The sequence below is a fragment of the Microcebus murinus genome, chromosome 8 (assembly GCF_040939455.1).
Source record: "Microcebus murinus isolate Inina chromosome 8, M.murinus_Inina_mat1.0, whole genome shotgun sequence".
NCBI classification, from domain to species: Eukaryota; Metazoa; Chordata; class Mammalia; order Primates; family Cheirogaleidae; genus Microcebus; species Microcebus murinus.
The window spans coordinates 79,352,069-79,373,245 of NC_134111.1; the positions used below are offsets into that span (position 1 = coordinate 79,352,069).

Here is a 21,177-nt window from a genome sequence, read left to right on the forward strand (position 1 = left end):
TTTAAGGAGGTTAAATGCCCTTGCCTGGTAAAGACAAAAACAATATCGAATTTGTATAATACTTTCTTGAAACACAGAAAATGATGGACATCATAATGATTTGAGTATTGCATTTCATCTACAGTTTCATTAAGCATTTGTGGAGGCCTTTTAGTGTCAGACATGTTCAAGGCACTGGGATTTAAGATGAAGGAAATATAGTTCCTACCCTTGAGAAAACAGTTTAGTGGGGAAGCATCCAGTGCAATTTGGCAAGTGCTATAGCAAAGTTATGCAGAAGGAGTTAAAGAAGCTTTGAGCAAGGAGGTGACTAATATTTGAATGACCTTGAAAGATGAGTAGTGTTTGTCAAGTGAAAGGATAAGCGATGGTGTTTCCGGTAGATGGAACTGCAGGAGTCAGGCATGGAGAACTTCTGGCTTGTCAGGGACAGTAAGGATTTTGATTATGCAGGAGTCAAAAGAATATTAAAAATGTAAGGAAAATGTAAACACTTTGGAATAAGCAAAAGAGACTACTGGATTATCTTTTCGATCATGATTATCTGAACCTATAGAGACAGGCATCATTGTCTTTGACTAGGCTAGTTTACAACTCTGTAGAGATTTAAGTTATCTTGCAGAAAACTGATAGGAATGTAAATAATTCTTAAATAAATTATGTCCAGATGAAGGGACAATCCTCCCTTTTTCCCCCAAGACAGTTTTGCATCCACCTTCAAATTCACTTTAATATTCCTAACCTATCCGTTTGTTCTTTGGTCTTTTTCCTTTGGACTAGTTATAACGTCTAACGGGCACTTTCTTTTAATTAACGAATTAGATTTTTTGACAAATGTTCACTTTATGTTTGTATGAGAATTGTGATTCTACTTCTTTTTTAAAAGAGAAGGATTGGGTCAAATCACAAAAGATTTGCTTACTTGCAGTGCTAAGGAGTTTAGGCTTTATTCCATAGACATGAACGGCCAATGAAGAATTTCAGGCATGGGGGACGTTTGCATTTTGGAAAGGTCACTGGCTGAGTGTGGAAGAAGAGTTAACAAAGGGGAAGGCTGGAGCTGGAGACGCCAGCTAGGACGCAATGGCTACAGGTGAGGCTGAAGTTACTGAGACCTGTGCTCTGGTAACAGCAGTGGCTACAGAGAGGAGAGCTTGCAGGGAGAGCTAGATAAAGGTAGGATCGACACGTAAGCATCAAAATCTTTAACAATAAATGTGTCTAATATAACTGAAACAAATTTAGGATTCTTAAGTATTAGGGGTTTACCTGCTGTAGATCTGTTAGAAGGTTTCTCAAAACCTTTCGAGTCATGCGGGCCCCAGAATCATAACCTCTTCTGCTATTTTCTGCATAGAGCTGGAAAAGAGCTGGACAGGTAAAGGGAAAAGAAATCTTTAAATTGAATGCTTGCAATGTATCTTCAAAGAGTGTGTGCTTCGAATGAGCAGTCTCTGTGGGTACGAAGGGAAAGGGAAGGGAAAGTTATATTCTTGATTATTTGCTTGCTGTTCTGAAGGCCTCCAGTGCAAGATATTCTAGTTTGATAAGCAATGAAAACCCATTCCCATTTCAACTCCTTGGTAATTCAGTGCATCTATGATGAAGATCATGAAGTTAGTAAATGGAAATGTGAGGGTCTTCCCAGTCTTTAAAGCAATAATAATTACTGGTGTCTGGATAATCCCTAAACAAATAAATATTAAGAATAACCAGGAAATGAATGATTAGGAAGCAAAAATCTTAAAAAATTCTAAATTCTCCAAAGCATGTCTTCAATAAACACACAAATCATGCTGAGAACATGGTGAAGAGCAAGAGCCGTTGTGATGGGGACGGTGGGTAAAGAGGGTAACAGGTGTGGGGTGTAGGGTCACTGCACTCAGGACACTCAAAACTGCTCTGTATGTTACCTCTGTACTTTGTAAGAGGGCTGTCCCCTGAGAGGGCTATTAAGGCTGCGGTCACAGGTGCGAGCTGGAGAAAACCTGTTCCTGTGCTGCATGGTGACAAAACACAGACAAGAATGGGAAGGTGGTATTACTATTGGGGTAGTGGTTTATAAAGACTGTAACTACTAGTGGGTATTTCTAATATGGTGCTATAAGTTCTAGCTTTTCATGGCCTCTTTTCCTAGATCTAGAATTTAGCAGAACAGAACTTTGAATTAACATATTTCACCATTCATTCATTTGTGCATTCACTCTTTCGGAAAATATTTATAGGTGCCTCCTCCGTGCTAAGCACTGTACCAGGCACCAGGCATGCAGGGGTGCACCCTGTCTTCATGGAGCAGATAGTCTCATTTCCTTAGGACTCAGCTGCCTGGAAACCAACAACAGAAACAAGGACCAAAAGGCATTTTTTCTAAAAAAAAAAAAAAAAAAGAAGAAGAAGAAGAAGAAAAAAAATTATCAGTTCACAGCTCCTCACTCAGAGCCTAATTCCCCTTTGCAAAACAATTTATCGAAGGCAGGAGGACTGTTAGAGACAGGCACGGATAGTAGAAATGACAGTAAGAAGCTCATTGTGTGAGGAGGCTGAAATCATGAAAACATAACTTGCGCTGTTTATATAGTATTTGTGCAATTAAATAAATAAATAACAAACTAGAAAAGGAAATAACTGTAAAGAAATTGCCCAATGGTTAAAACCATGCTTGCCTCTGGAAGGCAGGCTGATGGGTAGTATTTCTTCTTCTTTGCTCATTTTCTCTGCTTTACAAATGTGTTGTATTCACTATGATTTTTTAAAAGTTCATTCTATAGAATGAGTCAAGGCTACACAAGGTCGGCTGGGCACGGTGGCTCACGCCTGTAATCCTGGCACTCTGGGAAGCCGAGGAGGGATCGCTCAAGGTCAGGAGTGTGAAACCAGCCTGAGCAAGAGCAAGACTCTGTCTCTACTATAAATAGAAAGAAATTAATTGGCCAACTAATGTACACAGAAAAAATTAACCGGGCATGGTGGCGCATGCCTGTAGTCCCAGCTACTTGGGAGGCTGAGGCACCAGGATTGCTTGAGCCCACGAGTTTGAGGCTGCTGTGAGCTAGCTTGGGAAAAAAAAAAAAGACTACATAAGGTGAACCAAATTGAGGAGAGGCCAGAGGAACATAAACCCTATAGCTCAGCAAAACACACTCACACACTCACACTAGCAGAACCACTGACTTCAGAGCATAAGTAAGTGATCAGCCCTTGGCATGGTGTAAATTGGTTTATAGGTTAGCCATCCGTGCACAGCTATTCAACCTCATTCCAGCCTAAAAGCAAAACAAGACCAACTGTGATAATGCATTACAAACACATGAGCAAAGAAGTAAGCTATCAGCGACTCAGGAGTAAAGTATCGTTTTTCACACACACACACACACACACACACACACACTATTGCCCTTTGTTAGGGCAATAGTATAATTGCCCTAACAAAGGGTGTGCATGCTTCCCTAATAGTGGAAGTGAGTTTGTATGAAAGAAAGGGTAATGCAGAATTTTCCCCCTTTTTGCCATCCATTTATGCTATGTCATTTATATTAGTAAAGCTGATAAGCATTTAGTTCTTTGTTCCCATCCTTAATGAAGAATAAATGTGTGAAAAACAAACACACACTTCTTACATACCAAACCTCAAGCAAACATTAGACAGTACCAAATGATAAATGACCAGTGACAACTACGCATTGCCCTTGAGGTCATGCTGTGATATCCACACCCTCACCTGTCATACATTGTAATGAGAAGGCTGAGAGTGAGTTCGGAGGCTCTGGGATGCACCTGTCCTGGGTTTTCCTCCCTGGCTCTCTGAAACAGTTCTTGGAGTGCCTGCAAAAGCTGCTGCACAGAGAGGGAGCGCTCCCTGGCTTCCCAGAAACTTCGATGTAGTAGGACGTGCTGAATCTGGGAGCTGTCAATCAAGTCCACTGTAGGAAGCAAATGAAGAATTAAGCCTTATTTTCTGATGGGAACAAAAGGCTTCAAATAAAGCAAATGTCACTTAGTGTTTAATTAAGATTGTCTTTTTATTGGAGCTATTTTTCTTTAAAGGGACTTAAATATGACCACTGATTTGGACACATATCTCTTGTGCATAATTCAGGCATTACTATTCTGATAGTCATTTCCATTTTGGAAAAGTGCATGTGTTAGTAAAGCCTAGTTATAATGTTATTATCAGTACAATTTCTAGGATGTGTTTTATAGAATGAAATTAAAAGGGGGAGTGAGAAATTTGAAAAATAAGCTTTCCAAGGAAGTTACGACACTGCAGTGAAAAGTGGGGAAAACAATTTTTATATTCTTTATTAAGTGGATTGAGCAAATTTACCTCTCATGTCCAAATATGCTTTTTCCTGTCTGCAGACTGGCTTCATAAGGAATATGGTGTGTTACAATGCAATTGCTGTAGTTTAAAAAAAAACAAACCCAGCGATCTCTTTAAAGGAGCAATTGCCGAATTATCAGACTCTTCAGGGTAAGACCTTCCCTGATGTTGGTTGCATCAGTATTACTATCTAGAGAAGGCACTTCCTAAAACTAGAGTTGCTTACAAAAACTAATTGCTTATTTCTTATACCGAAGATTTTTTTTTACCATCTTCTCCTAAACATTTTACAAGGCAATGAACAGAAATAAGAAAGTTATAGAGCTAACCCTACAGTTTCTGGCAGAGAGAGAATGACAGACAAAATTAATAAACAGCCACTCGTACCATCTGAGAGGTGGGGATATCAGAAGCACCAAGAGCTGCTGGCATTTACAATCCTTCAGCCTGTGACATGATAAAACCCTGTGTTTCTCTCTGCTTCATAAATCAACCTCACAGATAAGAAACCTAGCAACTATAATAAAAATTTTTATTTGTTTTCTGATATGCTTTTAAAGGGAGGGTCTAAAGAACAGAGGAGCAGGTTTTGGGAATGTGACTTAAATGAAAACCTGGCTGCAGGTGGTGGAGGCCATAAACTCTTTTATCATTAAAACCTATCACCTCGGCCTGGCTTTCTGAACACAGGGTGTTTTTGTCTTCTGCTGAGAGTTCTATATTACAGCCAACCAGATAATAGTGGCGTCCATTAATCTCCCTGCAAGATTTATGCAGCCAAGTGCTCCAGATCCTGCTACTTGGAACTCTTATTATGTTTTATCTCAGTGTTTGGGACTTTTCTGTTTTCAATTTTTGTTTAGATATCTTTTCTAGGTAGAATTTTTCAGCCACTGATTTTTATGTACTGTTAAATATTTCCCATAAGTATTATTTATATTCACTGCTTCTGATGCCAGGGATAACAAGAAGTTAAAAAAATGTACATCTTCAAATTACATTGTTGTACATAGCCAGCCATTAGTGGTGGAGACTTACGTGAATAATTGCTGCTAACTTTCCTTAATGGGAGAAATTCTCTGGGAACATAGCATAGTTGGGAGTAAATTTTTAGTGAATATATTCTGCCTTTTGTTTATTCCTGGACTAATAAATAATAGTTATAAGTGAGTTTATTTGTCTACAGGAGTGATTTAAATAAAACTTTTTTTTTAAAGCCAAAAATCCCTTCTTCAAAGGAACCCGATACAGAAACACTGTATGGAAAACAGAGAAATGCAGCATTGTCCTTGTCCAGGACATGGCCTTTGAAACTTCCTCCCACTTCTGCTAACATTTTTGAGCCTTACCTCGTACCCATGTATACTTTGTGAAGCCCAATTTGAAAATTACTGGTCTGCATAACATTTTAGGCAGAAGGAAAAAAAATAGAAAAATTTCCACCTTCAGCAGAAATGTCATATTTATGATATAACTTCTTTTAGGTCTGATATGATAAATTTTAGAAATCATTTCACGTGAAGTGATTTTTTGTTAATACAGTAAAGAACTTGTGAAAAATCCATAGTTTTAGATATGCTGGATGCCTGGTCTTTTTCACAGCTACAACCCAATTTATTTCTTTTTGGAGAATTTTCACAGGATATATGTTTTTACTATATTTTATTTAGAAAACAGCACAAGAAAAGAAAACCATAGCATTCAATCAGATATAAATTTAATGCAAAAGGGCAGGTCTCAGGGCATTCTCCAGATTGTTTTAAAATTTATGGCCCATGGATTATTCATTTGATCTTACGTTTGCACGTTTAGACATAAATAAGAGGTACAACTTGAAAATGCAGATCTTATGTAGTAGAAGGAATTTAAAATTTTTACATTTAAATTTACAAGGTTAGATAAATTTACAAATTTTAGGTTAGGTCCTAAACTAATTTTTTTTTTTTGTAATTTTATTTTGTGTCAATATTGGTATCCTGAAAAGGAAAGCAAAATTTTTTTCTAGAAGCCAGGTGGAAAAAAATACCAAAAAAAAAAAAAAAATTCTCTTCCACAGTTATCTTCTATTATCAGTCAGCAAAACTTCATGGGGTTGAATGTCCCTCCCCCAACATCTTCTTGGTCACAAATGGGCTAAATGCATGGTTCAGCCTTCCAGAGTCTGGCTGTCACGTGCACGGGGGGGGGGGGGGGGGGGCCCGGGGGGGAGTTTTTATTTTCTCTATGAATTTTACATCACATATCAGAGGCAGATCATTTCAAGTGTTTCAAGAGAGCCTATACTTACATTGGCACAGAGTTTGCACTGATCGTAATTTGAAGGCTGTTCTATAAATGGAATTCTCAACACCATTAAGAGCATCTGTAAAGAAAACATGAAATATATGGATAAAAGACCATCTCATTATATAAATCCCACATCCTGAAGGGAATCCTAGAAATCATGCAGTGCTACTTTATTTTGCAGGTGAAGAAATTAAGGTCTAGAGCTCTTTTTTTTCCTATCTGGAGAGAAATACTAGACTTACAGTACTCCAGGGCTGCAAGTGACCCTAGCGAACACCCTCCAAATCCAGCAAATGGAGGAGTCCACTGGAAAGTGGGGAGTATTCCTCCATCAGTCTGCCTACTTTTTATTTAAAAAGGCAATGCCTTGTGAAGCAAATAGGATAAAAAAACTATATGTCGAATATGAAGTCAGTTTTGTTAATATATTTTAGTTGTATAAACATTTATGAAAAAGACCCCAAAGCTATCTATCCACTCATTCGCTTAGCAAATATTTATTGAGCTCTTATTTATTGGCTCTGGCATGATTTGAAGACCCTGAAATATAGCACTTAACTAAACACATAAAGAACCCCATCCTCGTGGAGCTTAACTTCTAGTGCCATCTGGAGTTAACAGTGGCCATGTCTGAGTGCTCAAATTATTAGTGATTATAGTTATTTTCTTTCTACTTGTCAATATTACCCAAGTTTTCTATGAAAAGTATATATTATTTTTAGAATCATAAAAAGAATTATTAAGATACCTTCTTTTGAGTGCTACCCACCACCAGCAGCACAGCAATGGCTAGCATTTCTGAGCACTTGCCAGGCGCAGAGTGTATAGTTGCCCATTTCACAGTGTGGAAGAGAGGAGGGAGCTCTGGAGTCAGACATACCTACTTCTATGCCTTCCTTTTTCCTTTGGGGAAACTAGTTTACTTTTGATCTTCTGCTTCTTCATCAGATAAATGGAGATTATAATACATTCCTCATAGGGCATTTGCATAATTTAAATAAGAAAATGTAGGTAATACACTTACTAAATATTGTCTCTTTTACTCCCCTTGAGGAACCACAATTTTAAATTTGTTTCATTGATCCTCCAAAATGGATTTTCATTTAGTTCAAGAGATATATAACAATCTCACAACAGAGCTTTTTGTTGTCTCACAACAGAGCATTTTGTTCCCTAGGACTGATAGAATCAGTCTTCATATCTAGAAAAATTAAAAACTACAGAGTAGATCTCACCATGTATTCATATTAGCTTTAATGCCATTAAATAAAGCTTTATAAGGTCTTACGCATTCATTGTTTAGTTTAGGTAATTAAAATGGCCTGTTTTACCTGATTATTATATAAAGCAGTGGTTCTCGAAGTGTGGCTCCTGGACCAGCCGTGTCAACATCACCTGGGAACTTGTTAGAAATTCGACTTCTAACAAAATTCTAACAAGTCTTCAACTCCAGGCCCTTTAATAGGCCCTCAAGGTAAATCTGATGCAAGCTAAAGTTTGAAAAACACTGGTATAAAGGGAATTTATTGATTCTTGTCTTTATGATTAAGTTGATTACTGAAGGTCTTAGCAAAAGCAGGTGCCTTGGAGTCACAGGGGGTCAAAATTGACTTCCAGAGGATTGAGGGATGAATGAGAGGTGATGAGAAGACATAAAGACAGACAACTTTTCAAGATCTTTAGTCTGAAGGGAAGACAAGAGAGCCATAGCTGGAACAACACATAAAATCAAAGTTGGTTTTCAAAGGAAGGAGAGATTCCAGAATGTATGTATGGGTCAGGGTGGGGAGCCAGGAGAGGGGAAGAGGTTGAGGACTCAGGAAGTGGGATCCACGCAGTGTTCAATGTAGCAAAGTCCCTCTCGGTGGGCGCATGTTCCCTCATCCACCTAATGTCCATTTTCCCTAATCCGAGTCCATGAAATTCTAGTGGTGTGAATTTCAATTCTCCCATTTCCAGGAGTGCAGGGGGCCCGGGCCTGGCCTGTCAGTGAGTGCATCCTCACACTCCCCAGAAATGGGCACATAACCAAAGTCAGGCAGATAACACACCAATGAAACTGGGTTCGAGGATTCTTTGTTCCAGTTATTGGGGAAGCAGACTTACTTTTTTCCTGCTGGACTTGCAGTTGGAATAATAGATTGAAGCAAAAGTTACTCTTGTCAGGGTGTATCACATGAGAATGAAACTAACACACAAAGGTGAGCAGAGATGAACTTGGAAATGGAGAGAAACCACTTCCTGGTGACAGTGTCTGGGCCCAGTGTGAGCTAGTCCTTCCTTGGGTTATTTTATTCAATTTATTTTAATTGAAAAATAACAATCGTATGTATTTATGGTGTACAATATGCTGTTTTGAAATATGTATACATTGTGAAATGGCTAAATCAAGCTAATTAACATATACATTGCCTTATATACTTATCATTTATTGTGATGAGAATGCTTAAAATATACTCTTTTAGCAATTTGCAAGAATATAACACTTTGTTATTAACTATAGTCACCATGCTGTACAATAGATCTCTTGGTTGGGTTATTAATTATGTAAGGTAATGAAGCCTCTTTAAGCTAAGTTTTCTATCTTGGGCAACTGAAATATTGCTAACTGATCAACAGTCCCAAGGTAGAGACACCAGAGGGAGGAAAATGCGCAGGTGAAGGAAGCAGCCTTAGCAAGAAGCCATCCCTCAGCCCCTGAGAGGAAGAAGAAAAGGATATGAGGGTGAGTGGGGAGATGGTCATGTCCAAAGGCTTCTGTTTTCTGTATGAAGTTGAGGACAAGTTCACCCACTTAGAGTAAAGAGGAGGGGGTGGGGTAGAAAACTTGAGGAATAGTGAAGACTTGGAAGTTACAATGGGAAGTGAAAGCAGAAACCAATCACAGCCTTTGGAAAGAACTGCCAAGCAACTTTGCATCTACGACATTTCCTGTGTTCACAAATACCAGCTGGAAAGAATTCAGACCCCGAATGCTCATTCTAAGGCAAGGTTTTCATGTACAAGCAAGTTCTGAGACCAAGACTTACTTGTATGTATTATGCTGAGGCGACTAAGCCTTAAAGAAAGCCAAAGTACTTTCAATTTGACTGATTAACATAAAACGCAGGCAATTTGGAGGTAGAGTCTCTGTGCTGGGGGAGTTTTGTGAGTAGAAGCAGCCAGTTTTTCAGCCCTGGCTTAGCAGGCCCTAAACAATATCAGACAAGAAATTGTCTGGTGGATTTAATTGAGTCAAACATATGTTGCAGGATAATTTGCAGTGATACTAATTTTTTTTCTTGTGCTTGCAGCAATGGGAGAATTTAAAGAATGGAAAGGCAATGTTTCCTTGTCCAACCTGTGTGTGTTCCAAGGTCTAAGTTCTTTTTGCTCCTTTGGGAGACCTAACAGCTTCTTTGTGTTTAAGGGCCACCCTCGAAATCAACCCTATTCAGGCCTTCATGTGAAAGGACAGACAGGCCCATCAAACAATTAATCTGGAGTTTTCCTGAAGGGGGAGAGGCTGGAACCTGGACAGGAAGTTGGGAGGAGCCTGACTGGGACTGGGGGGTAAAGGCAAAGAGCATAACAAGTGGTGGCCACAAGGTACCTCATATCAGGGCCTGGACCAGATGTTCAGGGCAATGACCTTGTGGGTCCTGTCTCCAAAGGATGAATCCTCCTGAAACTCAGTCTGAATTTCATACCAAAGTGCATTGACTTGATTTTGATTTGGAAAATAATGTTTCTTGCTCTTGAGTGTTGTCGGGTAAAGGTCTAACTGTTACGCACAGAAATATTGAGTGCCTGGCACTATGCTAAGCCATGGAGGGGGTTAGGGTGCTGAACGAGGACAGACCTGTCCTGGAGGAGTCAGCAAGACACAGGCCTTTCCCTGAATATATACTGATCCAACGACCAGCATACGATCATGAGTTGAAAACACTCACTCCAGAGGACTGTGGGCTGTGCCTAAAAATTGTCACCAAAACAAGAGATCTTGTTTGAAAACCCTCCATATATATTTTTTGCTTCTTTTTTCAACAGATGCAAACATATAAAAAACCTACAATTTGCTCTAAATGTTTTGTTATTCAATATCCTTCTGTTTTAAAAAATGTTAAGTGTTCAGATAAGAAAGACTCCAGTGTTATAGAACAGGAGAACTCAGAAATACCTTTGCCCTATGTCTGGAAAAGGAAAACAAATGGAGAGTAGGCATAATAGTGTGGAAGTATTAATAATTAACAGAAATGTAATGCCCAGCCTTCCTCCCCACCCCAACCTGCTTCACCCCATGGAAACCTGCCAGTTTTTGCACCCTGGTTCCTTCCAGATGCACCAAATGGATACAGAGAGTCAGCAAACCAGGGGCTCTGCGAGTTTCCAGATGCTGCTCTTGGTGGAGGAACCACTCTGTAGCTGTTCTACCATCTGGCCCATCACACTTCTGTTAAGTTATGCTCTGCAGCCTCATCTGATGAAGTCATGCGGCATAACACGGCAAGCTGCGATACGGTGCAACATGGAAAATGAATGAGGATTCCAGGTGATCCACCGCCAGACCTACTTCCTCAAGGCTAAAGTTTTATATTTTTTCTGTTAGTGGAAAAAAACTCAAGAGAGGAAGAAATTGCTGGATGTATCATGCCCGAAGCTATGAACAAAATAGTTTTATATACTTAAATAATGACAAAGATACTTGTGTTCTTGTGCATGGAAGCAATTTGATTGGGAAACAGTTTTTGCTTTCAATGATTCTTATTTTTGCTTAGCCACATAATGATGGTCATTTTCAGATACTAAGATGGGTGTAATAAAATCTCTTTCAACAGTCCATCATCTAGCTTGATGATCCAGAAATAGATATTTTAGGCCCTTGGTCCTCAGAGTGTGATCCCAGGCAAGCAGCATCAGCATTGCCTGGGGACCTGTTAAAAATGCACATTCCTGGATTCCACCCCAGACCTACTGAATCACAAACTTTGCAACATTTAACAAACCCTCCAGGTGACTCTGATGCACATTAAATTTGAGAAACACTGTCTTACGGAGAGGGAATTGAGCTTTGAATGGATTACTTGCTGCTTTGTGTTAAGTGTATTAATACGAGGGCCCGAGTTTGGGAAAGCCAAAGATAATTTGAATTATTCATAATTTTGTATATAACAAACAAGATTAACAATTTAGATTTTGGCAAGAGAAATAAGGCTGCAAATAAATACAGCAATAAAAATGTCACAGACCAGGCCTGGGCCTAAGTTGGCAATCAGAGATGTTGGAAGAAAGAAGCACTTAGTTTCTCCATACCCATTTATCAAATATTCATATAGTGATGAAACTGTGGGACCTTTCTCCCAACTCTGGGGCCATACAGTACTGTGAACTTACTCCTGGTGTTAAATATCTACAATGATGTCATTTCAATAGTACCAAATGAATATAGATAAAAATAAGACAAGATACTTTTTACGTATTTGTATAGCAATTTAAAATGTAATTATATTGATATCAAGTCTTTTGTTAAATTAGTTTTGATGTTCTGGAGACAGAAAAACAAATACTCCTCAATAAATGATGAATTTCTGTTTAGAAGAGAGAGAAAATCAAGTCACTTTAACCACCTAATAGTTTCCCTTTCAGCCAGAAATTTGCCAAATGTTTACTCTTTTGCAACTCACAGGTCTGAAAATACAACATCTGTGCCTAATTTGTTTGTTTACAAACTGTGCTCAGAAACTTGACAATAATACTCACCTTGTTTATCTGGGTCCATTCCACAAATTTCCTAGAATGACAGATGGCAAGAGGGTCCTTGTAACTAGAAATGAAGGTGAGTGTGGTGGCGCAGGCCTGTGGTCCCAGCTACTCAGGAGGCTGAGGTGGAAGGATTGCTTGAGCCTGGGAGTTCAAGTCTAGCCTAGGCAACATAGTGAGACCTCATATCAAACCATAACAACCACAACAGCAGCAACAACAATTTTTTAACCCAATAATTTAAGCAGAAGGTTTTGCAGTGGAGGGATGAAGGTTGGGGAAAAAAGGCAACTAAACAAATCATTTTACCTGGGAACAATGACTACAAGGTGTTCAGGGAGACTGTGAAATCTCTTGGGAGATAAAAAGGAGGAACACAGGGTTAGAGGGAGGCATCTGATACCAGCCATGCTTCTCAGAAAATTGAGAAGAGCTCCTGAGACTAATATTGTGAGTACTTAGAACCTTCGAGTTCATGTTAATTTTAAGAGTGGACTGTATTCTCACTTCCAGAAAATGTAAATTTACATGAATTTTAAGAGCAAAATTTGAAGCTCTCAATATTTAAATTTCTAATAACACCATGATAAATAATTCTAGATATTAAATTTCTAATAAATACTGTTGATTTATTACATATATACATAAACATATATGTGTATACATAGAATTCAGTTAATATTTTTAAAAGAGTAGCCAATTATCTTGTTAATTGTTTCATATTGCACCTATTGTTCAAATTATACATACACACATATGCATGAAAAGTCTTCAAAAAATTCATGGAAAATACATATTGTAAAAAAAAACTATGCATGGATTTCAAAATTTTGTTTGCACCAAAATAAACTCATATTAACTTGTTACAACACATCTGAACGGGATCTAGTTTGAAGCACTAAGAAGGATAAAAGATTCATTTGAAAAGAGCCCCTATCAGAACAACATGAATACTGCTAAAATTGAGGCAAAAACAAACATCAAATTTATGGTGAAGCTTGGGAGGAAAACTGGTGGAAGCTTGATGCTTTAAGAAAGTTTGTAGGGACAATGCCACAAAGAAATCAGCAGTTTGCAAATGGATAACTGTGTTTTAAGAAGAGAGAAGAAGAAGACGATGTTGAAGTTGAAGCCTGTAGCAGTAAACCATCCACATCAGTTTACAAGGAAAACATTAATGTTGTTTGTGTGCTAATTGAAGAGGACTAATAATTAACAGTAGAAACAATAGCTAACACCATAGATATCTTCGTTGGTTCAACTTACCCAATTCTGACTGAAAAATTAAAGTTGAGCAAGCTTTCCCTGTGACAAGTGCCAAAACTGTTGTTGCACCCAGATCAGCTGCAGACAAGAGTGTAGCTTTCAATGGAAATTTTAAACAAATGGGATTAAGATCCTGAAGGATTTCTTCAAAGAATTTTAACAAGAGAGGAAAAATGGCTTTCCCAGTATAATCCTGCAGACAAAGCACAATCAAAGCCATGGCTACCAAGGGGTGGAAATGATCCAGTCATAGCAAAAGTGGACCAGTCAAGAGCAAAGGCTGGGGCAACAATTTTGGGGGATGTTCAAGATATTTTGCTTGTAGACTCATGTGCTTATTATGAGAGTGTTTTGAGAAAGTTATCCAATGCTGTAGCAGAAAACACCCAGGAAAGCTTCACCAGAGAGTCCTTCTGCACCGTGACAATGCTCCTCACAGTTCTCTCACCAAACAAGGGCATTTTGGTGAGAGTTTTGATGGGAAATCATTAGGCATCCACCTTACAGTTCTGATATGGCTCCTTTTGACTTCTTTATGTTTCCTAATCTTAACAAATTTTTAAAGGGCACCCATTTTTCTTCAGTTAATAGTGTAAAAAAGGCTGCACTGACATGGTTCGATTCCCAGGACCCTCAGTTCTTCAGGGATGGACTAAATGGTTGGTCTCATTGCTTACAAAAGTGTCTTGAACTTAATGGAGCTATATTGAGAAATAAAGTTTATATTTTTTATCTTTTAATTCCACTTTCCCATGAACTTTTTGAAGTCCTCATGAGTGTATGTGTTTGTGTATACACATATATAATGTTATATATATTCACTTTCAACAAAAAGAATGGATAATGCTATAAGAAAGGCTTATGCTGTTCTAAGAAAAAGACATATTTGTTAACATGGGCAGTTAAAAACTGTTTTACAAAGTTACATGATAATTAAATTTAAATAGCACTTTACCCACCTTCTAATGAATGAATGAATTAGACGGCAAATTATTTGGGCAAATAACATTGTACAAAGAGAGAAACTAAAGCAAAACCTGATTACATTAGTTCTTTAAAAATATGATAGCAATAGTGGTGATTCGAAACTTGCCAAAACCTAGGAAGGTTCCAAATGTATTTTGGAACCTTCTGGAAATGAGTAAGATTTGTGCAGAAAAGCCGTAGCATGGGAATTCAGATTAGCACTTTTCTTGATGTAGAAATGCTCCCCCAAGCTCTCCTGGAAGTTCCCAGGTGGGTCTAGAAGGCTCTGGCCTCCCAACCAGTCAGCAGTACAGCTGAAGACCCACTCTATCTGCCTCCATGCCAGGTCCTTACCTTTGTTAGTTTCTCCGGAGAAGCACTGTAGTCAAACATTCTGTATTAATGATTCAGGAGTTCTGGAACAGGGAAAAGCTTAGTAAAAACAGATTTCCTGATGTAACATTCTGATATCAAGTTGATTTCTTCTTCTGACTGCCCAGAAAGTGCACGCAAAACAGCAACATTGGAGGCTGCACCATTTTTAAGGACTCACAAAAGTGCATTCATTAATAATAAGGATCTTGAATAATTTAAGGCCACTCCTACATCTCTGTTTCAAAGGGCTATTTTCATACTGGTTTCATGTGGAGGAGCGGCGAGTAAAACATCTTCTGGGTGCTACTGAGAGCAGGGCTTACCATAGAGATTAGGAAACAGTCCGAAGGGCTCCACATCCCAGAAAACCACTACTTTATCAACCAACCCAGAGAAGACCTAAGAATGGAATCAAATTCACTTTATGAATTCTTTTATAAACACAGATGTGTGGTTATACATTTATAAAAGGTGCTAAAATATAATCCAGGTCTTCAAATTGGTAGTAATAATTTGTCATGAATGTACATTTCCTCTTAAATTTTAAGTGTGATCTAAAAATTCCTTATTTCTTAAGAAGTTTAGATTTAAAATAAACATATTCTAATCCTAATAAGGTTTTTAAAAGACACTGTCACATGAACCAAATATATTAGAACTTTACCATTAATGTCTTCAGGCTGCTACAGATGTAGGGAGTTGATTTTAATATGTCTTTCAATAAACTTTCGAACCCAAAACAAAGATATGTACCATGAGCCAAAGTGTCTGAAAGTCTAGGGCCAAATTGATACATTTAGCACAACTATGATAAGTGGGCACAGATCCACTCTAGAATGTCCCATAATAAAAATCAGTTTTGAAAAGTGAATATGATGTCCAAGGATAGCCAATTTATTATTTTCTTTTTGAAACATATTAGTATCACACTGATGGTTTTTTTAAAAACTGAAAATTGAGACATTTAGAAAAATAAGAAGATAAACAATGGGGCAAGAATGGGACCAAGTGGAGGAGGGAATAATCTATCATTTATTTTTGACTATATAAATCATTTTGCTTTTCTGGGAACAGATGAGACAAAAATCTAGGAAGAGAGCAAGTCTATCTCACATGAAATCTATACCTGTTTGCTGCAGACTCAAAGCTGAAACCATATTTAGAAGTTTTATATTACATTATGTCTGTATCAAGACACATCATCATATCTGAGGCATCAGCAATTAGAAGGAGGCTTGAATGTTTTGCTGAGTGCTGGCATGTCTAAATTTGAGCAGATTTCTGGAACTAATTCTGTGGATCAAGAATCTTGGTACCAAAACAAACAAACAAACAAAAAAAACAAAAAAGTTGTCTGAAGTTCCAGTTAAAAATAACATAATTGGCTGGGCGCAGTGGCTCACACCTGTAATCCTAGCACTCTGGGAGACCAAGGCAGGCGGATTGCTGGAGGTCAGGAGTTCAAAACCAGCCTGAGCAAGAGCAAGACCCCGTCTCTACTATAAATAGAAAGAAATTAATTGCCCAACTAATATATATAGAAAAAATTAGCTGGGCACAGTGGCACATGCCTGTAGTCCCAGCTACTCGGGAGGCTGAGGCAGCAGGATCGCTTGAGCCCAGGAGTTTGAGGTTGCTGTGAGCTAGGCTGACGCCACGGCACTCACTGTAGCCTGGGCAACAAAGCGAGACTCTGTCTCAAGAAACAAAACAAAAACATAATTAAGTAGACAAATGTTTAAGTATGAAAGAATGGATTTGGGTATGTTGGAAAGTAATTTAAACAAATGGGCAAGTGATAGTCCTGAGCTCTTAGTGTAGCTGAATTTTGGACAGGCTTAGAGAAAAGATCCCGGGACTGTTTTGGTTTCACTTACTTCTGTGAACTAGAACTTTGTAGTTACTGTTGCACTCCTAAGTCTATCAAATTCAGAGAGACCTAGTCTCTAGTGAAGATTTTTTCTTTTCTTCTCTTCCTGTAAAATGTTTTAGGTTATAAATCAAAAACAATTATTGTAATTTTACGATATCATAAACAACTGCTGAAGTGATATTTTTTTTGCTAGCATGGCTATAGTTCCTGTAAATCATAATTGGTAACGGATACTGTCTTTATATTCTGAAACAGCTTCACCTTGAGGAAGCAGGGAGGAAGAAGGTGCAGTCTTCCAACACAATTACAACTTTCCCTGGTTTGGACATATAGGCTCCACACCAGCCAGAAATAGACCAGCTACTCCTTCCTTTGTATAGGTGCCATTTCTGTTCACTCTCTCTCTCTCTGATGTAAATCCTCCTTACACATATGAAGGAGGATTTACATGTATGTACATAAATGATGAATAATTTCAGAGAAAAAAATTAAGTTACTAAAATTGACTCAAGGAAAAACAATAGAAAACCTATACCAAGGAAGATATAGCAAAGGAACTTAAATTATAATGTTCTGAGCCCAGATCGTTATATGAATCAAATCTTTGAAGCTTTAGAAAATAAAATTCTTATAACTTTGAAAATGGTTAGAAGACCTACAAGGCTACCAAGTTTATTTTATGAAGGCAGCAAAACACCGAATACCAAAATAACAAAGCAATCATAATCTCTTTCTCTCTATTCCATACATACTCTCACATAAAAAACATATGGCCAATGTTATATATAAATATAGATGAGAAAATCCTAAATAAAGAACCTAGAAACCACATATTAAAAGAATAATTTATCACAACCGAGTAGGTTTCATTCTAGGGATATGAAGGTGCTTGATATTTAGGACTTGATAACATAATTTGACTAATTATTAATAATAGGCCCAAAAGAGAAATCGAGTGATAATTTCAGTAGATGTTGCAAAGATTTGATATAATAATTATTTTTTATTTTTTATTTCAGCATATTACGGGGGTACAAATGTTTAGGTTACATATATTGCCTTTGCCCGACCTGAGTCAGAGCTTCAAGCGTGTCCATCTCCCAGAGGGTGTGCACCACACCCATTAGGTGTGAATATACCCTACCCTTCCCTCCTGCCCAACACCCAGTGAATGTTACTACTGTATGTGCACTGAAGTGTTGATCAGTTAATACCAATTTGATGGTGAGTATGTGTGGTGCTTGTTTTTCAATTCTTGGGATACTTCACTTAGTAGAATGGGCTCCAGCTCTATCCAGTATAACACGGAGGTGCTAGATCACCATTGTCTTTTGTGGCTAAGTAGAACTCTATGGTATATGTAGACCACATTTTATTAATCCACCCATGTATTGATGGGCACTTGGGTTGTTGCCATATCTTTGCAATTGTGAATTGTGTTGCTATAAACATTCTAGTGCAGATGTCCTTTTTACAGAATGTCTTTTGTTCCTTTGGGTAGATGCCCAATAATGAGATTGCTGGATCAAATGGTAGTTCTACTTGTAGCTCTTTGAAGTATCTCCATATTACTTTCCACAGAGGTTGTACTAGTTTGCAGTCCCACCAGCAGTGTATGAGTGTTCCTATCTCTCTGCATCCATGCCAACATTTATCATTTGGGGGCTTTTTGATAACGATCGTTCTCATAGGAGTTAGGTGATATCTCATTGTGGTTTTGATTTGCATTTCCCTGATGATTAGAGATGTTGAGCAATTTTTCATATGTTTATTGGCCATTTGTCTATCTTTTGTTGAAAAGCTTCTGTTCATTTCTTTTGCCCACTTTTTAATGGGGTCCTTTGATTTTTTTTTTCTTGCTGATTTGCTTGAGTTCTTTATAGATTCTGGTTATTAGCCCTTATCAGATATATAGCTTGCAAATACTTTCTCCCATTCTGTATGTTGTCTATTTGCTCTATTGAGTATTTCCTTGGCTGTGCAGAAGCCATTCAATTTAGTCAAGTTCCATTTATTTATTTTTCTTTTTGTTATGATTGCCATTGGGGTCTTCTTCATAAATTCTTTGCCTAGGCCAATATCTAGAAGAGTTTTTCCAGCATTTTTTTCTAATAGTCTTATGGCTTCATGCCTTACATTTAAGTCTTTTATCCATCTTGAATTAATTTTTGTGAGTGGTGAGAGATATGGACCCTGTTTCAATCTTCTGCATGTGGCTATCCAATTTTCCCAGCATCACTTATTGAATAGAGATTCTTTTCCCCAGTGTATATTGTTTTCTGTGTTGTCAAAGATAAGTTGGCTGTATGTGGATTGTTTTATATCTGAGTTTTCTGTTCTGTTCCATTGGTCTATGTCTCTAATTTTGTGCCAATGCCATGCTGTTTTGTTTACTATGGTCTTGTAGTATATTTTGAAATCTGGCAATATGATGGCTCCAGATTTGACTGTATACTAATCTATACTTTCCAAGATATTACTTCCTTTATAAAAATTTTATTAATGTTACTGTTTTTCTTCTTCTGACTTTAAAAGTAGTAGGCCTTGAACAATGGCTTATGTCTGTAATCCTAGCACTTTGGGAGGCCAAGGCAGCAGGATTGCTTGAGGTCAGGAATTTGAGGTTGCAGTGAGCTATGATGATACCACTGCAGCCTATTTCCCATGCTTGGAATGCTTCCCCCAGTTCATCTCATGGCTGCCTTGCACTCATCCTCCAGGCTTCACTGAGGTCTTCCATGATGGTCCTATTTGAGGTAGCTTTAACACACCTCTCCATTTTATTCATAGCTGTTAGCACAAAATGTGGTCATCTTATTTCATTATATGTTTACTTGTTTATTATTCATCTTCTTCACTAGAAAGCAAACTCCTCAAAAGCAGAAACAAGAGCTCCTTTGTCTTGTTTGTCCCTCTATCCTCAGTGTCTGCTTCCTGCACTGCATGAGTTATCATAAGCACTCAAGAAACGTGCTGAATAAAAGAATCAGGGAGACTGATTAGCATGGCGCAGGGAGAGAGTGTCTTGCCTGTGATTTCTGCCAGTCTCTTCTGAGCATGGTTCCATTTTGGAGTTGCAAGTTAGTTATGTCTGAGACCATCAGATATTGAAATTATCTAAATAATTCTCCTTGCTCTAATTCCAAGCCTTCTGATTATAATTCATGTTTCCAGGTAGCTTGCAGAGGAAGTGAATGCAATGCTAAGGCTGTGGACATCTGGTAATTTTGGTATTTCTATTTTAAGTCTAAGAGTGGGTAAGTTGGCATTCCCATCCTATCATTAGTCTTGTTGCCTTAGTTATGTGAGGAACATAAATGGTGCCTGCAAACTACGCGTTAAACCCTGCAAAGGTGAAGAATTTGGATTTTACCAGGGTGAAATCACCTTGACAGATAACCCACTTATTTTCTTGGAGACTTGCTGGTCTTCCTTTTCCTTTATACTTCAAAAAATAGTGATCATTGTGGGAATTTAGAAGAGAGGGATCAAAAATGGTTATTGATCGCAATTGTGTGCCAGGCATTATTCTAGGTCCTTAGAAAACATCAAAGAACAAATGATTATCCCTGCCACTGTGGGGCTTTCATTCTAGTATGGGAGATGGACAATATACAATAAGTTTAATATACGAACACAATCAGTTTAATATATGCACAAACAATAATAAAAATGTTAGGTTATTGTAAGTGCTATGGAATAAAGCAAATTGGAGCAGGGCAAGGGTGTAGAGATTGATGAGAGGGGCAGATTGTATTAGATAGTATGGTACATGTAGGCTTCACTAAGAAAGTGAAACTTGAGCAAAGATCGTAGGAAGTGAAGGTGTTGGTGAAGTATCATTTATGGAAAGAGTGTTCCAAGTAGAGGCAATGGTTAGAGAGACATCTCTGAGGTGGGACTGTGCCTGGAAGGTATAAGGTACAGCCAAGAGGCCAGTGTGACTAGAGCAGAGTGGTATAATCATGAACAATAGCAGTAGGAGAGATCAGAAAGATAAAAAGGTGGAGATAGGAACAGGTCATACATGGCTTTTTGTTGTTGTTGTTAACCTTACATATTTGGCAACTTTATTTTTGAAATTTCAAACTATTAAGGGGGTATAAATGTTTTAGGTTACATGGATCATTTGTGTAATGCTTGCGTCCTAGTTATACGTACGCCTATCACCCAAATAGTGTTCGTAGTACAAGAAAAAACCAAACAACCCTATTAAAAAGTGGGCAAAAGACATGAACAGATGCTTCTCACAAGAAGATAGACTAATGGCCAAGAAACATATGAAAAAAAAACCAAACTCAATGTCACTAATTATCAGAGAAATGCAAATTTAAACCACAATGACATATCA

At 38.0% G+C, this 21,177-nt stretch overlaps 1 protein-coding gene across 1 annotated transcript in view; it reads right to left on the bottom strand.

The window, feature by feature from the left end:
• Positions 1 to 12,365, bottom strand: part of DYTN (dystrotelin) — a 52,080-nt gene extending 39,715 nt beyond the window's left edge. The window contains exons 1-5 of the mRNA XM_076005371.1: positions 12,347 to 12,365; positions 6,609 to 6,683; positions 3,719 to 3,920; positions 1,914 to 1,999; positions 1,270 to 1,370 (exon numbers count right to left, since the gene is read on the bottom strand). Coding sequence (XP_075861486.1) covers positions 1,270 to 1,370; positions 1,914 to 1,999; positions 3,719 to 3,920; positions 6,609 to 6,683; positions 12,347 to 12,365 — 483 coding nt within the window. The remainder of the gene's footprint in view (positions 1 to 1,269; positions 1,371 to 1,913; positions 2,000 to 3,718; positions 3,921 to 6,608; positions 6,684 to 12,346) is intronic.
• Between the last annotated feature and the right edge of the window lie 8,812 nt (positions 12,366 to 21,177).